General features: G+C 40.8%; 2 protein-coding genes across 2 annotated transcripts in view; one reads left to right on the top strand and one right to left on the bottom strand.

Moving 5' to 3' along the window:
- Positions 1-468: 468 nt before the first annotated feature.
- LOC105937833 (cAMP-regulated D2 protein) lies at positions 469-22,061 on the bottom strand. Its single transcript, XM_036133693.1, has 9 exons — positions 21,947-22,061; positions 18,442-19,952; positions 17,042-17,243; positions 16,046-16,179; positions 14,771-14,898; positions 14,463-14,581; positions 9,680-9,820; positions 9,324-9,496; positions 469-2,464 (listed from the first exon to the last, which is right to left on the bottom strand). The coding sequence occupies exons 2-9, from the start codon at positions 18,898-18,900 to the stop codon at positions 2,012-2,014; spliced, it is 1,809 nt and encodes a 602-aa protein (XP_035989586.1). The 5' UTR covers positions 18,901-19,952; positions 21,947-22,061; the 3' UTR covers positions 469-2,011.
- Positions 21,551-22,395, top strand: part of LOC105937844 — a 15,277-nt gene continuing 14,432 nt past the window's right edge. Inside the window, exons 1-3 of the mRNA XM_021324948.2 lie at positions 21,551-21,641; positions 21,724-21,776; positions 21,856-21,916. Of these exons, the coding sequence (XP_021180623.2) occupies positions 21,640-21,641; positions 21,724-21,776; positions 21,856-21,916 (116 nt within the window). The 5' untranslated portion in view covers positions 21,551-21,639. The remainder of the gene's footprint in view (positions 21,642-21,723; positions 21,777-21,855; positions 21,917-22,395) is intronic.

Here is a 22,395-nt window from a genome sequence, read left to right as displayed (position 1 = left end):
TCTTTGTTATCAGATAACCGAGTTGGGGAAAAACCACCTCTGGAACTGGTCTGCATTTAGTGCAGTCTGGCTCGGTTCAGTTCAGTTTGTGTTCCATTTACACTCGATAGTTATCTCGGTTACCGAGCTCGGACTGGTCTCGGCTCGGTTAAAAAAGGGTAGTGTAAACGGGGTAATTGTGTGCAAATCTTCGTTGAGCCTTTAATAAACATCTTAAAACTGTTTCTGTAGTCTGACTGTGTCTGCATGTGGGCCAAACACCTAAAAACCATGACACATCTATTATACGTGTCCTGTACAACTGAACTGAAAAAAACCCCAAATCTGTCAGGTGGAAAAATGTAAAACATAAAAAAGATGCAATAATTGGGTGCACATCCTCAAATTCACTCCTCTTTTTAAACCATCTTTTGATTTTATTTCAAACTTGGCAATGTGTGCCCACCTTGTCTTGCAAAAGCTCTCTAAATCTCTCAGATTGTGAGAGACAACCCTCTTCAGGTGAACCAAGAAACTTTAAGTTTCTTCTGGTTTGGTTGCATGCTTGGATTCGCTGTGATGTTGAAAGAAGAATCTTTATCTTTAACTGTCTACCAGCCCACAGAGGTTTTGGGGGCAGAAACTGGGTAGCATTTGGAACTAGGACTGGGCGATATAGAATTAAAGCATATCGATAAAATACAAATATTGACCGATTTCAATAATCAAAAAATTCAAAAACATATTTTTAGTGCAGCCCTGGCAATTTTATTCTGCTGCTTAATGTCTCTTTTTTTTTAAATAAAAAACACTGAATTCACAACCCTTTGTTCAACAAACTTTTTACCAAAACTGTAAGGGTCTGTCTCATTCCGAATACTTCCGTCAGTGCACTGCTAATGTGCACTGACCACTTACTGCCGTAGTGCCCATTTTCGATCGTTAGTATTGTTCCAAAAGGAAAACTTATGTTAAAACGCTTACCGGAAATGACGGGATGACGTGACGAACGCAACACACGTGAACGCAAATTTTCAGCCCACCAAAAATATATGCCGGCGTTTGTTTACAAACACACGCGTTCTTTAACCAATCGTTAACACTCACAGCATGTGGAAAATACATCAGTAATTAACTCGCCAAATGATTATATCAGCTTCTGTCAGTGAGGGACATGTAAGTGATGCATTACACGAGAGTACAATGCCTCGTATTACCACCATTACTTACATTTATATGATTGCGGTGTCGCAGCTCCGGCTGTCTCGGCTGAATTGTCCGCCATTATTTTCAAAATGGGAACATCTTCCCGACGTCCCTAGTCCCTCCCTTTCCGCTTTGTAGTCAAGATGCCGTCCGTTTAGTGCGAGTAGGGTCCATCATTACACACTGCATTTTGTGACCGTTTTTAGGGGGTCATCCGGGTACCTTCAGTGCACTGACTTTTTGTGTTATCTACACTATATACTTAAAGCTAAGTGTTCCCAGTGTAGAAGTAGGCGGAATGAGACAGACCATAAGTCTTTAAAAATTAAAAAAACACGTGCCCTCTGAACTCTTTGAAGCTTGGCAAAGGAGCATTCCTGGGCCTGTATTTGTAATTGGTTGTAATAACTAGTATTAACCTACATGACGGGCTAGAATGGAAAATGAAGAAAAACTGTTCTTCTATTGAACTTTTTATTGACCCCTTTTTTTGTATTGAGCCACACATCTATAAATCGATATATACTGTTTTTGAATTATCGTCCAGCCCTATTTGGAACTGTACATTGCTAATGTCCCCCTTAATTGAAAAGGTGTTACTTTAGAACAGCAACCTTGCCAAAACTGGCTCTGAATTGGTTATGGTAAAACAAGTGTTCTTCTCTCATATTCATGTGACGCTCACAACCTAAGTGTTCAAGAGAAAAGATGAAAAACCTTGCACATCGTTTTTAGGACAAGTCTAGTTTTCTTCAGCAGTTTTGAAAGATGTACAGCTTTGCAATAAAAATGTTCACAATGCACAACATGGCCAGTCTATTTTCTCCTAGTAGATGGCTAGCTGGTCCCAAAAGTCACATATATGATTTCTGGTTCCGACTTGCGCATGCGACCGCACCGTCAGGTTCATGACAAGCCAGCCGCTGGTGTCGGAGTAGCGCGGCCAAGCGGGAAGACGCTGCTCCCGACAGAAAGCCGTCTGCTGAATCCTCGAGGAAGGGTCACCAGTGTGCGCGAAGGCCCCCCAGTAGCATAGCATCCGGTTAGATAGCAGCTTTTCAGACAGGGACAGGGAGTAGTTAGCCACCGGGGCCGAGTCAAAAAGAAAGGGCAGTTCGGCACCGTGGCAGACATGCTCGTAGCAGAATGTGAGTCCCGACCACACCCTGTGGTCTGAGGCGACATGGTCGAACGTGTACAGCCATACCTGACTGCCTGCGGCCGTGCCAGCACGCGCTGACCTCCTGGACGGACACAAGAAGACGTAATCGGTAACAATCTGAAATGAAAAACGGAGAAATAGATTACCTCACCATCACCAGACGCGAGATTGTTTGAAATTTCTTGTTGGTATAATTTCTAAACAGCACAAACCCATTCTATCAATTCACAGGGTTTTCATGTCCAGATGTAGAGCTCAGTTGCAGATACCTTCATGGTTTTATACATGCTGTCATATTAGTGCATCACACTACTGAATTCATATGAGGCTGGTGGTGACCATTTACTGCTGAAAGTGTTTATTTTTGCTATTTGTTTTCTGACTGGGTCGCTACAAAACAACGCTCTTGACGGCTAAGCAGTTTTCAAGCACTTAAGCTGTGTGTTTGGGTCCGTTTCAGGCTGAAATGGCATAAGTAGCCAAAAATCAAGTTTCTCTTAAGGCTGCCTGATGTTGAGAATCTTGATGTTGGCTCAATCCGAATACCGTTAATAATAGCTCCTCGCTCCTGTTCCTTGACCTTTCACGCGGTCAACAGTAAAAACTCTATAATAGGAAGGAAAGGAGCTTCGGACTACTGAGCTGAATTCAGACAGCCTTTAACTCCGATGTGATTAAGTGACGGAATCGCTCATGGATGATGCAAGTCATGATGCGCTCTCTTCTCTCTGGAGATTTTTGTTGATTTCTGTGAGGTGGGCTTTTCATGTCACACAAAGAATTGTGGGATATCTTAAGGCTTCTTAGCATCGGTAAGGGACGTTGCAGGGTTCATATGGCAAAACTAGCTGCCATAGCCTCCTTCCTTTCTGACTGCACTATTCGGACAGCACTGATCATGATGACCACTGACACAGTTCCACTTTGGCTAAATAGTACCGACTCTATAAGGGTATTTGGATTGAGTCGTTGTCATTTTTCTATGATCCAATTTAGTTTGAACAGTTTTGTTGTCCCATTGAGAAACACCCCAAAGCATCGTGTTCTAACCACTGAGCTATATAATACACTGGAGTGCTGATTTTGCCGAAAAACTGAAGTCACTGGCCGCCATCTTGCTACTCCCTACTCTCACAGAGTCCCATAGGATTTGATTGCAACAACAAGCAGTTTTCTGACTGTGTGAAAATATTTCACAGGTAATTCTACAGTCAGTGGATGTACTAACACTATCAACTACTAGGAAATTAGGTGCTGAAATATTTTACATGTTATTCATATTAAATATATATATATATATATATATATATATATGTATATATAAGTATGTGTATATGTATATATATGTATACACATATGTAAATATATGTTTTTGTACATTGTTATTTATATATTTATAAATGTTAAACATATATATTTAAATGAATAAAATGCAAAATATTTCAGCACATGACTTTCTCAGTACTTCATATTTTTAGAACATAACATAAAACTATATGGCATTTGACATTTTAAAAGTCTTAAGCCCCCCCTGAACATGAGAAAATCCTCGTTATTCGATGCTGTAGCGCACATATTCCCTAGTTACTGGGGGGAAATAGGGAGTACCAATATGGCGGCTGGTGGCTTCAAAGCGACTCGTTCAAACAGACGGTGATTAGCACTCCAGTGTATTATATAGCTCAGTGGTTCCAACCACCAAACTTGACCATGGGGTTCTTGAGGAAGGATGCTTCTTCTTCTCTACCTCAAATAAAGGCTACGTCACTGCGGCCAAATTTTTGTTTAATTTGACCACAAGACACAAGGCCAGAAGTCTTCTTGATGACCCAGATGGGATTATGTAATAGGCAGGGTTTTGTGGGCCTTATTCTGAAAAGCGGCTTTCTCCTTGCTCAGCATCCATGTATGCCATGTCTGTTGGAATGTCTGCCCTGGGACACAGTCATAAGCATAGACTTTATTCTTTAGAATGACCTTGGTGGTAATCCTCGGATTCTCCTTCACTTTTGTCACCATCAGCCTTGTCATTCAGATGTCACTTGCTAAACATATCGTGCTCTGAGCTCTTTTGCTTTAGCTACAACTTGTCACAAACCAACAGCAGAGTGCTGCTGTTTTTCACCAGATGAGTTGATGAAAACAGCTGTTCCTGATTAATTAGGGTAATTAGTGAGCTTTAGAACCTTGTGTACAACCTTAAATTGTCAAACATAAAAACTGGCCTTTTTTGCCTGAGACCTATGGCACGGTGTACTGTCATCTACACAAGCTATTTAAGCTTAAAGCATTGCTGCTCTTTAAAGGTCCCACAGACTACAATGTGAGTGGAAGTAATTAGCAGGATGTCTAGGAGAAGATGAGCTCAGGGCCAAGAGGCAAAAACCGGTGTTCCCTCTTGCCTAAAGGAAAGCAACAGAAACAAAGGCAGACTTCCTCTCTCCCGCCTGTTACCTGGAAACCACTGGGTCTTTTTGGGCAGTGTGCAACTTGCGCCCACACAGCTGCACATCTCAAACCAGAACACAAATAGGCTGCTTGTATGAAGTAAAACACACACACACACACACACACACACACACACACACACAAACATTCTCTCGGTTCTCATTTTTAGGCACTGCTCCAAACAGTCTCAAGATGAAATGTAATAATCCTGAGCAGGCTAGTTCTGCCCCTGAAAGCTGATATCAAGTGGGTATGTGATGTAATGGAACACTCTTGAAACTGTAGAATCTCTTGAAAAAACTTTTACTGCGTGTGAACATGCAAGATGGGATGAAGCAACAGTTAAACGTTGAATGCGTTTTAATGTAATGGAAGATAAACCCTGCCAAACCAAGGTTGACAATTTAACTGACAGACCGGGCAAGGAAAGCAAGCATTTATCAGAGAACTAGCCCATTGGTTCATGGTAGCTCTGGATGAGCTGCAAAGATTTGGTGCTTGAACAATAAAATTAAACAAGAAATATGTAAATAGCCCCACACAATTGATATTACCAGATACATAATGCCACTCCTAATGACTACTCCAGCCTCAGCCCCTTCATGACAAGCATCATTAGTACTAAGCATCCCTCTGCTTTTATGACCTCCTGCCAAGTCATAGATTTCATTCATCCAACTCCAGTTCATAAATATTCTGGTCATTATGTGGTGCACCCACCTATTTAAATTTTTTTAATTGTCTTTATGTTTTTTTTTTTGTTTTTTTTTTTGCAGAACTTAGTGGCTCATCTTTAAAAAGTAGAATGACAGGAAAGGGGGTTTGAGAGAGGGGCGCGCGGCAAAGGACCACAGGGCGGAATCGAAGGTCTAAGGCCTCCGTACATGGGTCGTGCCCTCTACCCCCGCACCGTCGGAGCACGCCCCGCCACCAGAGAGGTTAAAGCATCACAGCCAAGGTGGGAGGCATACGTACGTAACCACTGCCAATTCTATGCTACCGTAGTACTGGCCCCTCTGGAAATGTGTGTCAATATTGTGTCACCGCCAGAGCAGAGCTTGCCCAGCACGGGTAAAAAAAAAAGATAAACCAGTGTTGCAGCATCGACACCAAATCCATGTGTGGACCTGCATCTCATCCAGGAGAGTTAGCCACACTAAAATTTATGCCCAAGAACATGGCCGGAAGTAGAGTGGGATCAAAACGTCCTCCAAGAGCTGTTCCAGCTTCTTGCAACAATCCCGGCATAGTGTGGGGATGATCTGTGGGTTTTCCAGTGTGATGAATCACTGTGTATTAAGGTAAAAGTGAACCAGGCTCCATCCTTTTAATGAAGTGGCTCAAAGATCAAAACGCAGTTATTTTGGATCACATCTTAATCCCATTGAGAAGCAGAGACCGGTTTTCAAAAATCAGCTGGATAAGCAAAGGCAACAAATTAGGATCAAGTCCAAGGACCCACAGGACAAAAATGGGTTACCATCAGTCAGGAGCTGTCCTTGAGATTTCCAGCATGCTAGTGTAATAAAGATAAGTCAGTTTTTTGTCATTTTCTGTCATTGATGACAGGTTTGCTGAAAGACTTGGACATGGATCAAATATTTTAATTTTGTCATCAATTTCAATACATATTTAAAAAAAAAACTGATGAAGCTACACAACCCAACATCTGTGTTGAAGCCAAAACTTTTGACTAGAACTGTAGAGAAATGTTGCATCTCAATTAGACCAGTGTAAATTATTTTTTTTAATATCAATTCCAAAAGTGAAACTCACAGGAGTAGATTTATTACACAAAGATTGGCAAACAAATTGGCCAAAACACATACATTTCTAACGCTCCCTGTTAATTTAGCTGATTATAGCTAATGGAAACCAAATATTCTGTTCCTTAAAAAGTTTAAATATTACATAAGACCAATCAATAAAGATAACAAAAATGGTCAGAAAAAGCAAGCTGGATACTTGCTAAGTAATGTATCCAAATATATTAATGAAAAGTTGAGTGGAAGGAAAACGTCTGGTTAAAATGTGCAGAAACAACAGGGAAAAGCACTTTATTTCTGTAACTCATCAACATGAACAGAAATAACACTGAAATACATCCCTCTCCGTGTAATGCATCAAAATTCAACATATGTTAAGATTCAGATTCTGAATCTGAATCTTAACATAGGATTGGATTAAATAAAGGGCTGGACGATATGAAAAAAAAAAACATATTGATAAAACAGAAATCATAGTGATCGATATCGATAACAAATTTAAAACATAGATTTTAAGTGCAGACCTGGCCATTTTATGCTGTTGCTTAGCAACCTATTTTTAGATACAGAACACACATACACTAAATTCAAAATCAACCAACTTTTTACCAAAACTGCAAGTTTTTAAAAAAGAAAAAAGAACGCGTGCTCTCTGAACTCTTTAAAGGGGCGGAGTTTAGTTCCTGGGTCTGTGTTTGTGATTGGTTGGGAAGATGTAATGGCTGTAATATTAATCTATATGAAAGGTTAGAATGCAAAAGGAATGAAAACTGTTATTCTATTGAACTTTTTATTGACCTTTTTTTCTATCATCGATATACGTCTGTCGATCGATATATATTGTTATTGAATTATCGTTCAGCCCAATAACTGAACATATAACTAAACATGCATTAGAGCTGTTGTCTTGTAATGTGCGTTCACGTCATTGCTGTTGCACCATATAAATAATCGGAGTTGAAAAGAATGAAATAAATAGCTGCTCATCAGTTAGCGCCTACATTTCAGACAGGTTTGGATGTGTCTGTTAGACTATTACAGAAACATGGTCTTTTTATTCAACTCTCTTCTGGGACATTGACAGCGAGTCCTTCCTGCTCTGGTGAGCCTTTGGTCTTGATCTGTGATTCCACAACTGACCCCGCCCGTCAATAAAGACCTGCTTAAGAACCGAGTCCTTGTTTAGCGGAGCGGTCAGGCTGCATTTTAAGCAGACAAACGTCCTGAATCCTGGTGGTCTGTGTGCTTCATCCATGCAAATGATGGAGAGAAAAAACACTGGCTGTCAGTGTGAAGAATTCTGGAACTATAGCTCCCTCTGCTGGCCAAATGTTTAATGACACGTGTTTGGAAAGAAAGAAAGCCAAAAGCTCTACTTCTTGCAGCTGACTAGTGGAAAATACTATAGTTTCTTCTTTTTCTTATAGGAGCAATAGAGAACTGCTTACCTTTATTTTTCAGAAACAAAAGCAAAGAAGATTCTTCACTAAGTACCAAGCCAAGACATGGGAGTAGGACATCGATCTTTGGATGCAGGTCTATGTCAGGCAGTGACTCAAGGACTGAATTTTGATTCATGTGTATTTGGGGTTACGCTCAGCAGAGCATGAACAAGAATTTTCTTGTCAGTTGTAAAAAAGCTAAAATAAAGCTCCCCCGTTGCGGCTTCCCATTTCTCTCCTTTGAAAACCTGTGTTGCTACGTTCTGTGTATTAGTCTAGCCTCCTTCAAATTATCATTCGAATGGAAGCTAACTGACAGCCCCAAGCTGTGCCACTCAAACACATAAAATGCCTTACAAAAGTATTAACTCCCGTTGAACCTTTACACATTCTGCCACATCACAACCCAAAACTTGAATGTGTTTTACTGGGATTTTATGAGATAGATAAAATCAAAGTTGTGCATCATTGTGAAGGGGAAGGAAAGTGATACAAGCTTTTTAAATGTACAAATAGAAACTTGATAAACTGTCATTTGAATGCTTTAGCCTGTATTGATCAGACAGAGAAAAGGGACACGCAGGGACACAACGCTGAGCATCAAACTCCAGACGGCTACTTTGACGACTGATGTTCTCTGTATACAGGGCGCCCCCCTCCACCGCTAAATCACTGCACCACAAGCCGACCCCTGAACTTTCCTGGCAATCAAGTATGTTGTCCTGAACACACCATCACCAAATTAAAACATGCTGTTGGCAGAACCATGCTGTGAGCTACTCTTGTTAAGAGGGGACAAAAAAAAACTGTTCATAAGGGAAGAAGACGAGATAAATACCGAATTAGAACCTGTTAGAACACCTGAGACTGGGACGGAGGTTCACCAGACAAATAACAGAATAACTTGACACCACTGTGTGCTGGTCTGCCATATAAAATACACTGAAGTTTGTGGTCAAAATGTGAAAATGTTCAATGGGTATGAATAAATCTGCAAGGCCCTGTGGCATAATGGACAACAGAGCACTTTGCTCTCAGGCTGCAGGTGTCATCAAGTTTCTAAAAGTAGAATGGGAAGTTATTTCTAACAGAGCCAGCTCACTGGATTGGATTATATTGTTTGCAACTAGATCTGAAACTGACACTTTTGGATTCAGCTGTATCAGAATGAATTAATCATCTCCTAGAAATATTAAGCTTACCATTTCTTGAGGCTGCAACTGGAAAGTCCAACGCAGTGATTGTGAAATCAGTTTGGTTATTAAAAATGTGTCCGTTTACGAATAAATGTAACTACCTGAGCTAAGGAAATTTTCTTACCTGGGTCAGCATATTCCTGCGGTCAGCTTCTTTGTAGAGAGGCAGGTACTTGTGTAGGATCCTCAGAGCGTGTTGCTTAAAGATGGCTGCGATGTACACGGTGCCCTCCACAACAGACACTGGCTTGTTGAAGACTCCATACACAAACAGCACTCCTTCTTCTGAGGTTGTTCCTGCAGGGCAGAAAACAGTCCAAAGAAATAAATACACTTCAGTCCAAAGTCCTTGACTTTGTCGTCACACTTCGGACATACATCTGGGTTTTGATGGGGACCTGTGGCACTGGATCTGATCCAGAATGAGGAAACAAAAACATTTGAATTTGTCGTTGTTTATGTGTCTGGGCTGTCTCTTACCCAGCAGCAATGCCTTCTCTTTTTGCCAGTCGCCCTTCTGAAAGGCGGTGATAGCCTGCTCTTTAATGAGCTCCCCATCAATGTGTGGGCCCCATGTCTCAAAAACCTCCAGGAACCTGAACGGGTTCACGATCTTAGAACCTGCGATTAAAAAGAATATCATAGTGATCTGGCAGCTTGCTTTTCACAACAACAGAGGGAACTTGGTAAAAGGCACATCAAGTTCATAACCGTTTTAATTAAATTCAATTTAACTTTATTTATATAGCGCCAATTCATGAAACATGTCATCTTGAGGCACTTTACAAAGTCAAAATCAATCATATTATACAGATTGGTCAAAAATTTCCTATATAAGGGAACCAGTTGATTGCTTTAAAGTCCCGACAAGCAGCATTCACTCCTGGAGAAGCGTAGAGCCACAGGGAGAGTCGTCTGCATTGTCCATGGCTTTGCAGCAATCCCTCATACTGAGCAAGCATGAAGCGACAGTGGAAATAAAAACCACCCATTAGCGGGAAGGAAAAACCTCCAGTAGAACCAGGCTCAGTATGAACGGTCATCTGCCTCGACCGACTGGGGGTTACAGAAGACAGAGCAGAGACACAACAAGACAGACAAAAAAGCACAGAAGCAAACATTGATCTGTAATCTGTTCTATATTAGATGATAATAGCTGTCTTCTCTGGATGATGTCTCAGATAACAGAACGCCAGACCAGATGAAGAAAAAAGAGAGAGAGAGCAAAAAGTTATAAGCAGAAATGATGACAAGCAATGCATAATTGAAGAACAGTAGAACTCTATAGAGTGAGAAAAATAGATCCTGATGTCCTCCAGTAGCCTAAGCCCATAGAAGCATATCCCTATAGGTAGGTCAGGGCAAAATAATCCACTCTAGTTATAAGCTTTGTCAAAAAGGAAAGTTTTAAGATTAGTCTTAAAAGTAGACGGGGTGTCTGCCTCACGGACCAAAACTGGGAGTTGGTTCCACAGGAGAGGAGCCTGATAGCTAAAGGATCTGCCTCCCATTCTACTTTTAGAGACTCTAGGAACCACCAGCAGACCTGCAGTCTGAGAGCGAAGTGCTCTGTTAGGAACATACGGGGTAATCAGAGCTCTGATATATGATGGAGCTTGATTATTAAGGGCTTTATACGTTAGAAGAAGAATTTTAAATTCTATTCTTGATTTAACAGGAAGCCAATGAAGGGAAGCTGAAATTGGAGAAATATGATCCCTCTTGTTGATTTTCATCAGAACTCTTGCTGCAGCATTTTGGATCAGCTGAAGACTTTGAACTGCATTTCGTGGACTTCCTGATGGTAAAGAATTACAATAGTCCAGCCTTGAAGTAACAAATGCATGGACTAGTTTTTTAGCATCGCTCCTGGAGAGAATGTTTCTAATTTTGGCAATATTCCTGAGGTGAAAAAAGGAAACTCTGGTTTTACTGTTTCATCTCCAGGAAGTAATATTTATCAGGATGTTTACTCAGAATCAATCAAAGGTTATTATTACAATTAAATTTCAAAGCTGATTACTAAAATCAATAATCAACTTAATACTTATTTACTACTAATTAATTAACCTTAAAATACTAACAAATATGAAATGACAAACTGATTAAGCTACATGTTGATTAAAGGAGTTTAAACTAAATAATAAAAACCAAACTATTTCAAACCCAAGAATTACCAGAAATATAGACGATACTTTGAAGCCTAAAGGGAAGGTTTCTTCTGGCTCAGCCTTGATTTTAATCTCTAGCTTTACAAGGACATTCAGAGGAAATGTTTTCAGTCTTCAGAAGCACCTGCAATCATCCCGGCTCCAGCAGGAGACCTCTGCTGCAGTAAGAAATAGCACCTCAGTTTGGTCTGAGTCGAGCTGTTCCACAACTCCTGAAACCAGGGTGATCTCAGCAGGCAGGTGTTCTAAAACACATTTCACTGATTCTGGGAATCTTGGCACAACAGCCGCCAGAGTTTTGTCTGAGTAAGGCAGACTGTATGGCACAAGTCGTTTAATGGCTGAGTGGTTCCGGTGTTTGGGTTGAGCTAGGTCAAAATCATTCATAAAGGAGAGACTCTAGAGATGGAGCAAGTGATGGAAAACGATTCTCTTCTGGGCTCACTGAGTCACAAAGGAGTGACCAGCTAATCAGACGGGGTTTTGAGAGTTAACTCCCTGGTGAGCCGGGTTTTCACCGCCTGGTTATTTTAAAGATGTTTTTTTTTAAGCCATCTAAAAATCCTTTGAGGCTCCACAAATAACCCAACTTAGCACTTTGCCTATAATAGCAATGTCTTGGCTGATGCTTAATATTAATCCATCCTCCTCAGATCTCATATTGTATTCACATCACTGAACTAACAATAGTAACAATTAGACTTTACCCCAGTAAATACCCAGCTAATCATGAACTTAGGGCTGGGCAACGATTAAAATATTTAATCGCGATTAATCGCATAATTTGCCTGATTAATCGCGATTAATCGCATTGTATTTACAAACTCCAAGAATGAATTCAAAAGTAGTGTAAAGAGCACTTTTATTTTAATGTTCTGCTGCCATATGAACAAAAGTGTTGTAACATTTGTAGCACTTATCAGTAACACATATTTAGTGTAAAGCTCAACTTAAACATGTAAAACAAAAAATAGCAATAATAATAAATTAAAGCGTATTGCCACTGACAGGGAATTCTCTTTATGAGGAAAAAATCTACCAAAAACAGGCAATTTCTGAGGTAACAGCAGGGAGCAGCATTACCATTTTATGTTCAATACCAAAGTTTAACTTGGCAGTGGTTACAACTAACTTATTTCTGTCATATTCCATGCTGGAAGAACTTTAAACTGAAATGCTTGCTAACTCGATATGCTTGCGTTGCTTGCGTTTATTTGACGTTGAAACGCGTTTTTTGTTGTTGCTTTCTCGCGTGCATATAGTGAATGGCAGGAAAAAACAGGCAAAAACACATGGATACTATGAAACGAGAAGCGACTTCACCGACGGCGTCGATGCAGACCCCCACTCCGCTCCGCACAAAACTTGTTCCGGCCGCCAACTCACCGCCTCGCCTAAGCAAATTCCTGCGGGAAACACCGCCTTCCGCATGTCGGCTTTGTTTTTTTCCGGCCAGCACCTTTCTTCTTCCTGCTTGAATCCGAGGTTTGGCTGACAGCGAGGTTATTGGCGCATTATCGCCACCTACTGTTCTGATTCAAACCCCTACACCGCAGCAACAGACCTTCACAAAATAAAAGCATGTGAGCAACATGCGTTAATGCGCGTTAAAGAAAATATCGCTGTTAATAGTCTAATGAGTTAACGCGAAATTAACGCGTTAACTTGCCCAGCCCTACATGAACTATTTCAAAACTTTCTGGATTTACAAATAAGCAGAATAAAAAGAAATTTAACATGTATTACCATGTAATAAAAGCCACTTTTGACCTCAACAGCCAGCAAGCAGTTTATGTTTGTAAGATCCCATTAAGAATTTGCCTGATCAGATAAGAGTTGATATGGGGAAAAAAACACTGTCATGATTTAGGATTTTGTTTGTAGACTTTTCTGGAGTCTGCTGCACTCCCCTGAGCCACTACTCATCCTCCAATCAGCTCAGCCACCACTCTGTACCTGATCAGCTCCAACTGTTGCAATCTTTTAGAGTCTACTCTGCTCACCTGTTCCCCTGCCTACTTATACCTGCCTCAGTCATCCACTCACTGCCAGATCATCTTGTCTTGTGTGATGTGCTCTGCCTCTACCAGTTCCTGTGTGCTCAGCCAGCTGGACGCTGCTTTGTTGGTGTTTTCAGTCCTCACTATCAAATGCTGCAAGTGTCTGCCTGTTTCCCTGTGAGTTCCAGCTGCTTGCTTTGCCCATTCTGGTGGTTCCTCGGTCCACATCGCCTGTTCTGGTCAGCCACTACCCTTCATCACCCAGTCGGTCGAAGGCAGATGAGCGTTCACACTAAGCCTGGTTCTGCTGCAGGTGTTCCTCCTCCTCTCCACTGTCACTTTTTGCATGCTCAGTATGAGGGATTGCTGCAAAACCATCGACAATGCAGATGACTGTCCCTGTGGCTCTACGCTCTTTAAGGAGGAGTGAATGCTGCTTGGAGAGACTTGATGCAATTTGCTGGGTTTCCTGAGATAGGACATTTTTTGACCAATCTGCTTGGAGGATTTGATTGAATTTGACTTTACTTGACTGTAAAGTACCTTGAGATGACATGTGTTGTGAACTGGCGCTATATAAATAAAATTTAATTGAATCACTGGTTTGTCCTGTCACTCCCTGCAACCCCTGGTCAGACTGGTTCTGCTTGCCTGCTTCATCAGCCACTACTCAATAAACTTTTTAAACGTAAATCTGTTGATGGGCTAGAATATCAGGTTCTCAGAACTCTACCCTTAACAACTTTAACTGGATAATTAAATATAAAAAAAAAACAATTCTATAGCGGTACTTTAAATATAAACTTCAAACGAAGGGAATGAAAATTCCCTCTCAGAGCAAAATCACAGATTTAGAGATACTGATCGATAAACCTGTCCACCACAGATGGATGACATTCATTTTCTGCTGGGAGGCAGTAAAACCCATCGAATAACTCCTTTAGGACAAAAGTTCAATATGAACAATTTTAACTTCCTCTAACTCAAGATAAATAAAAGCTTTACATCATCTGTCCCAGATAAACACACCGCGTCCTGCTGTCTTATGTAAGTGTGTGGGCAGCGCTAAATTCGGGATTTGCGGCGCCCTACTTGTTTTCATCTGTGCTGCCAGGACGGCCTGCGGAGTGAGAGACAACAGGCAGATGAAGTCGCTCACAGAGCAGTTGGTTTCTTTAGCAAAGTCCTTTCCCAGCCTCAGGGCATCGTGTCTGGGAAAGAGACGGGGAGAACAAAATTAGAGTGCAGCTTGAAGTTGTCTGGAGGCGTGCCGAAGACGAAGAGATGGCTGGGTAGGTAGGAGGCTGTGCAGTCCTTTGATTACGCATGAAGACCTTAGATTCTGTTTTCAGTGCACGGGTATCTGCTAGTCCAGCCGTCCCAAGTCCTCAGTTTCCTACCTGCTCTTGAGTGGGATGGAGAAAGGCAGGCTCTGCAGGACAGCTTGTTTGAACAGAGGTTTGCTGCTTTGGATCAACAAGTGAAGACCCACCGACTGAGCACCTGCACTCTCTCCAAATATTGTTACCTGACCACAAAAAAGAGACAATATAATAAGAATCGCAAATCAGAAATGGTGTGGGGAAAAAAAAAGTCTTCGGTTCCCTTCACCTTATTCACAGATACTCATTGTAAGCTAGTTTTAGCAGAGTATCTAATTAGCCATACATATGTGAACAGTTACTTTGAAACAACTCACAACCGCAAAAAAAAATCTCGTCCTCTTAATTAACAAGAAGGGGATTGCTGATTCTCACTGACTAAACACTTTAAAACAGAATAAGAAGTTGTTTTGGGCGCGCTGGTGGCGCAGCGGGTCGTGTGACCCATGTATGGAGGCCTTAGTCCTCGACGCGGTCGACCCAGGTTCGACTCCGACCCGCGGTCCTTTGCCGCATGTCTCTCCCCCTCTTCCTGTCAGCCTACTGTAATAAAAAGCAAGCCACTAGAGCCGCGAAAAATCTCCAAAAAAAATAAAAAAACCCAGTAAAAACAGAACACAATAAACGTTACAATGCCCTCAGCATCCACCCATCTGATCAGATCTGTTCTAACCAGATGGAAAAAAAAGAAGACTTCCTAATATATGTCTGCTCCAAAACAAGACAAGCTGCACCTGAAACTTTCCCTGGTCCCAAATTTACCTAGACATAAACTCTTTAGCTGCACAGGGAAGTCAGTGTTTCTGTCAGGTCATACAAAGTAAAGGAGAAGCTTCTTTCAAAATCTGATTTTTTTTTCCATGTGACTCTATATGCTGTGATTGGTTTTCACTAAACATGCTGCTGTGCATTATGGCCAAACATCTCTCAAACTTGTAGCATAGCTCATCACATTGCTGGTGTCTTTCCATGTTGGCATTGTGCTAACAGACACCTCTGCACTCCAAAGCCAAAAATCCAGCTTTTATGCAGGAGGTCACACTGACCTGACTTTTACTTTTCATCATTGTTTATTTAGTTAAGCAAAGAAATTGCTTAAAATTACATACTGTTACAAATGTCTGGTCTTATTTGTGACTTTTCATTTGAGACATGCACCAAAATGTCAGAAAAACACATTATAATGTACTAAGTATTAGGCAAATTATAAGGCTTTTTTATGATGGAAAGTTTTACAATGGTGACATGATGGTACCGCATCAGTGTTGTGTGTGTTTGAGCATTCTTGCTTGCCTTGCTGGGGTCACCCCCAAATGTTGCAATGTTCTGCTGCACCCAGAAGAGAGCTGCCTGCTGGTCCAGGATCCCATAGTTCCCCGTAGCAGTGGACAAAGGATCTTTGCCCGAAACGAGGAATCCAAACGCCCCTTTCCACCACAGATCAGTTCACATGATCAGCAAGACTTAATCAATGTATGCAAGACATTCATTTCCTGTGAATTCCACATCAACATTCAAATGCCACGGTTTCCAGCCTGCTGGATGGCCATTTAATGTAATTAGACACTGATTTATTCAGCGTTCTAGGGATTTTTTAAACGCATCTGTCTCGGCCCGATAAGTAAAACTGGGCTGATATTAACAACCGATGTTTATTTCCATCTCGTTGCCCTTTGTGTCTGTGTTTCAGGACGGGGTTGGTCATGTGCTTTTTTTTTTTTTTGGCCATGTGATGGTGACTATAATGCATTGCAGCCAGGATTGTGGGATTTTTAAATGAAGCAGAGATGCAAAGTCTGCAGTGTGGTAATTTTTCCATTGCTGAAAGAAGACATGTGAAAAGCAGTGTGTAAGAATATAACCCACATTCAGTTAGAATAGTTTTCAGTCGGTACAAAATCATGCAAAATGTGATCATCCAAGAAACCTAAACGTGTGTCTACACACACACACACACACACACACACACACACACACACACACACACACACACACACACATATTGGTAAATATTGTTTATTGGCCATAACAGCAATGTTAATATCGGATATTGATATCAGCCCAGATGTTCCTATCGGTGCATCCCTATAGCGTTCTGCTGCACACAGACACACTCAGATAAATTTAAAGATTATTATGCAGACAAAGTGATTCCACAAGGCTTCTGTAGAAACATCTGCTGCTAAACTTTCTTCTATCTGTATCTCGGCATACTCAGTGTGCCGGGAGGATTCCCATTCCCTGCTGCTAACACAGCTAGCTGTAATATTTAAAGTAAATCTTTCTCACCCAAACGGTACTCCAGGTTCACAACAACAGTGTGGGTAAAGTTACTGATGAAGCGTCCATCATACATGGGCTTGGAGGCGGAGCCGGCAATAAAATCGCCCCCATGGATCCACACCATGACAGGCAGGGGGCGCAACAGAGGGGAGGTGAAGTTGAGGCTGAGAGGGACGAAGATGTTGAGGTAGAGGCAGTCCTCGCTGACCTGTTTTGGGATGCAGAGGGATGCAGGCCGTTTAGCTCTTGGTATACTCGCAAACTACTGCACTACTGCAATCTATATGGCAGAATATGGAGAAAAACAAACAGAGGTCAAGCATCCAGTTCAATTCCAGAACAATGCACCACTTTACAGGGGGCGTCATCCATGCGTTCTTTTACAAAAGAAATATCTCAAATCCAACTAAACACAATTTAGTTCAATTCAAATTCACATAAATTCAAACCAGGGGAGCTAATTCTTCTTAAAAATTGTCTGCATGTATAAAGACTTAGATGCTGTATATAAATAGTTAGTAATTTGTATGATCCACCCAGGATAATGAGCTGTTTCAATAAATCATTAACGGCCTCATAATTACCCTGACATTCATGTCGACGATGGCTGACTGCAACTTTCCAGTGGCTTGCTAAAGTATTCCCCCTGCCATGTTACAACCCAGTCTGCAACGTAGGTTATTGGGATTTTAGGGGACACACCAACACACAGTGGTGCATGTGATGTGATTTTGGTTTTACTAACAGGGTTCCTGCACAGTCAGGGAAAGGAAAAAAAGAGTAGAGATAAATATTTATAGACTCTTCTTCGTCCTGTCTGAATGTTGTCCTTTCTTCTGTTCTATCTTCTTTGTGTCCCCATCATTTCTTCCTTTTCGCCTTAGATCATTGTGTCCTTCCTCCCTTCTTTCTGTCCTTTTCTTCCTTAAGTCTCATCTCCTTTATTTGGTACTGTCATTCCTTCTTCCGTCTCCCTCCTCTCCTTTTTTTTTTCTTTCACATTTCCATTTCTATCTTGTGTCCTTCCTTCTATACTTCCATGTGTTCTTGCCTCTTTTTACCCCATTCTTGTCTTTTCCTTTCTCCTTACAGTTTCATAAATGTAGGGTAAACGTTACAAACATTACGTTTTACAACTGCAAGCCTGTTGATGGACGTCTCACGTTTACTCGTGTAGGGGCGGTAAAGAGGGCTGAAAACAAATGTGCGCCACACTTTCCAGATTTTTATTTGGAAAATGTTTAGAAAACCAGGCAATCTTTACCTTACATGCTAATCCGGCTCGTCTTTTACGGCTGCTTTTTTTTTTCTTTTCTTTTTAACTGTTGCCATCACATTTAAAAACTATACCTTGAAGAAATACACCCGCAGCAGGCAAATAGATGAAAACATTTGGAGTTTCTTACCTTCTTCGGACACTCGGCCGAGGTGGATCCACTGCAGACCTGCATACATGCTGCCCGAGGGAATGAGGCGTCATAAACCCCAGACCAAGGGCTCACAGGTCTAGGGGGCTTCCAGCGATAGGCACCAACAGGAGGGTCTGCATAGGGTACCCCGTAGAATATATGGGCCTTCTCCACGGTAACCCCCTTGATCCGTCCGTTTTTGGTAAACACCACTGGTCCATCAGCCTGACTGAGCTGTTTGTCCTTAGTTTGCCGTATGACTGCAAGGTCCAGTGGGCGCCTCAGCTCTTTAAGCTCAGAGTCCCTGAGGAACGGCTCAGCTCTCACCAGCAGCCCGCTGTAAATATTTCTCAGGAAGCTGACGGGGTCATTGCCATCATCAGTTTTCCTCCCGTCTGCAGAGCAAGGCCTTAAAGTTATTGCAGTCAGCAGCAGCACACACTGCCAGCTCTCCATAGCGTACCACAGAGCTTCTTATAGCTTTCAACAGCTCGCTGCTTGGATCATGATGTGGGTTGAATTGTGAAGCAGACGAGCCAGAGACAATCCCCCAGCTCTTCACAGGCTGTGCATGACTTTAATTCTCCTGTAATTCTCCTGGTTATGTGTCCGACTTTATCAGACAAAAGGTGCCCTGTCTGACCGCTGAGTCCTGAATTAAAACTGAACAAATGGATCCAGGACGACTAATAGAAGACTGCTGGCCTTTCCTTTGCTTAATACAGGCTAATCACAGTCATGCATCCAAGGTAAAGGGAAGAATTTGGACCTGTGGAAGAACTAATACAGGGTTTTTATATTTATTTTAAAACCCTGCTCTGTCTAAACAGATGGATTAATAAGATATCTCTTGTTTCAACAAGAGATATCTTGTTTTTTTTTTTGTTGGTTTTTTTTTTTTGGGGGGGGGGGGTCCCTTTATGTAGTTTAAAGTGAAATTGCAGTAAAATATACAGTGCCACCTATTGGTCACCTGCACCACAACAGAAAACTGAGAAAATATGTGTTGTTAGAATGACACGCTGTGTTCTATTTTGTTTATAGCAATAAATCAATTGTAAGCAGTTGAAAATAATATTTTTTTATTATTGAAATTATTATAAAAAAAATAATATTTTTTTTCCCTCTAATAGGCCAAACTAAATCCTTTGTAACCAATTGCCTTCTTTGGCCACCTAATTAGTGATTATAGTCAGCCTGTTTATAAATGAAACTGTTCTGTGAAGGCTTCAGACGTTTGTTAGAGACCATTAGTGAACAAACATCCTCATGAAGACCAAGGGACTGAGGCAGACACTTGCGGTGAAGGTTAAAGTCACTCCAAACGCACAGCAGGACAACCACCTGGAACATACATCTACTATGCAGTGCTTTAGATCAAAGCATATTCTTGTGTAAGGATGGCCTAGTCCAAGTCCAGATCTAGATCCTTTTAAACATTTGTGGCAAGACTTGAAAATTGATGTTCACGGGCACTTTCCATTCCATCCAGTCTGGCAGAGCTTGAGCTGTTTTAAGAAGATAAAGAAAAGGCTTTTAAGTCTCAGGAAATAGACTATTACTCTGTGCACTGGGTGCAAAAAAGTTGTAATGTGGAAAAGCTCAAGGGGGGTATGAATATTTCTGAGTGAGCAATGAAACATACAGCAAGACCAGACAACAGGGATTCCTGTGTGTCACAGGAGGATTGTCAGCTGATTGATTGTTTATTAAAATTTAATTTTAGAAAACGGAGGGAGTAGAGACCGGTCTGTAGCTTTTGAAGACGTGTTTGTGTCCATTTTTGTATAGTGGTATTACTTTTGTAGTTTTAATTTTGTTCGGAAATGACCCAGGTTGAAATTATAAATTCCATATATAAGTCCAGGGTTTTGAAATGCTATTTATCAGTCTTTTGACTAATGTCATCTATGTCACAACAATTAGTTGAAGTTTTATTTTTACATTTATTAACAATATCTATTATTTCTGCTTCAATAACTCAAGAGAGAAACATTGTGCTTGAGTTTAGTTTTACGAATGCCTCCTGCTCTTTGTTACCACCTTTAAGAATTCTTGTTGCCAAGTCAGGTCCCCCATTTACAAAAATGATTAAAACTATTAACTATATTATTCATATTATAAGTGTCACTGTTCATATCAGTAAAATAATCTGGATATGGACTACTCTTTGCATTACTTTTAATAATGGTATTAGGAATTCCCCAAACTCCCTTGATATTATTTTATTATTATTTAATATAAGTTGATGTAATATAATTTCTTGCTAGTTCTAATTATATTAGTTAATTTGTTTTTATACAATTTAAATCCATGTTCAGTTCTTAATCTGATAAACTGTCTTCATGGTGCATTTTTCTTTTTCTAAGCATTTTGTAAACTAATTATTAACCATGGACATTTATCAGCAGTGCAGTTTTTACTGACTTGGCGTCTCGGACAGTTTTTGTCACATATTGAACTGAAAATATCTAGAAATATATTGAAAGCACAGTCCACATTATTGTCACTATAGACAGTGTACCAGTCCTGCTTTTTAAGTCATTATTGTGGGGTTCTATTGCTTCTTTAGTTCTTACTCATTTGAATACAGAAAATTGGAGTGTTTCTTATTAATTACAGTTATAGTCATACACTGAGAAGACAGGCAACTGGTCGCTTATGTCACATGTCAATAGACCACTTACATTTATAGTTTCTACATTATTTGTGAATATGTTGTCTATGAGCGTTGCACTATGCAACATGATTCTGTTCAGTTCAGTACGCCAGGACAGTCTTTACAACTTGTACACAGACTTGGCTGAGCTTTTATATCTTGCTGCGGGTGAAGGTGAAGGACTGCCTTCCTGTCGCACCCGGGATTCGAACCTGTGTCTCTGTTTTGGAGCCATGAACGGCACCCTCTTCTAGGTCACGAGATGAAAAAATGGAAACCTGAATTCTGTCTTTCTAATAACCTATCATAAAAAAGCTCTCAAAGAAAACTAAATGTTTACAGCGAAACATACAAATTACCAGTTTGATCCTAATTAAATGATTACCCCCCCCGCACACCCCAATGCTTTTTATGACGTCATGAGACCTGAGCAGGTGAGGCACATATCTGCACACCTGCCTCTTATTAACGGTCCATCAGTCCCTGGCTGCTTTTTCGTTCGGTAAAGACAACGTACTTTACTGGAAGAAGAAATAATGTAAGATAATTCCTATCTACAGCGTGATTAAATAACACATATCTTTTACTCAATATGTATGTGCACCTTTTAACATTTTCAGGAACTCGCTTGAATTCTCCTTTGTCTTTTTTATACTGGTGCCTCATTCGTTTGGTAAGTATAAAAGCCTAGTGTTATTTTTGTAACTATTAACTCGGTGATTTGGTTAATGTTTCTATTTATTTATATCCAGGAAGATGCTTCGACATGTCCTTCTCAATATGCTGGCTGGGCAAGAAGGACGCTTTAAATGGGTAACCAGATGTCTGAAAAACCTCACTCACCATAGTTGTTCGCGCTGTAGCAAAACTCCCGATGGCTAAAACGTTCATGCACGCGGGGGTAACACTCACTGTCGGACAATGGCTCTCGTGCTCTGATGCGATATTTGGTCACGAGTTTTCGTTTTCTTTAACTTAAACTAGAAAATGACGTCATCAAGAAACGACAAAGGAATCCACTAAATGAAGAAATACATTTGTTTATTTCTAAAACAACTGCGTTTTTGTCCGTCTCGACAGTTGCACACATTTTTGATGGTATGTTCTACAGCTTTTATACAATACTCTACATATTGTATAAAATTATTCACAGCCCTGGTAGAATTTGACTCAAATCCTAATAAAAGCTGGATCAGTTTTATTATTATGATTATGATTATTATTATTATTATGGTGTGTGTGTGTGTGTGTGTGTGTGTGTGTGTGTGTGTGTGTGTGTGTGTGTGTGTGTG

Source organism: Fundulus heteroclitus, unplaced genomic scaffold (genome assembly GCF_011125445.2).
Source record: "Fundulus heteroclitus isolate FHET01 unplaced genomic scaffold, MU-UCD_Fhet_4.1 scaffold_66, whole genome shotgun sequence".
Lineage (NCBI taxonomy): Eukaryota > Metazoa > Chordata > Actinopteri > Cyprinodontiformes > Fundulidae > Fundulus > Fundulus heteroclitus.
The sequence above is the reverse complement of the archived record's forward strand: the minus strand, read 5'-3'. Positions and strand labels throughout refer to the sequence as shown.

Bases quoted from the DNA above. Each gene is read 5' to 3' on its own strand.
- LOC105937833 (XM_036133693.1), bottom strand. From the start codon at position 18,900: ATGGAGAGCTGGCAGTGTGTGCTGCTGCTGACTGCAATAACTTTAAGG. The intron at 14,582-14,770 runs GTAGGAAACTGA...TCTCTTTCCCAG, and splicing joins TCCATCCCACTCAAGAGCAG to ACACGATGCCCTGAGGCTGG. The intron at 9,821-14,462 runs GTAGGGCGCCGC...TTTTAATCGCAG, and splicing joins GGCAGCACAGATGAAAACAA to GTTCTAAGATCGTGAACCCG.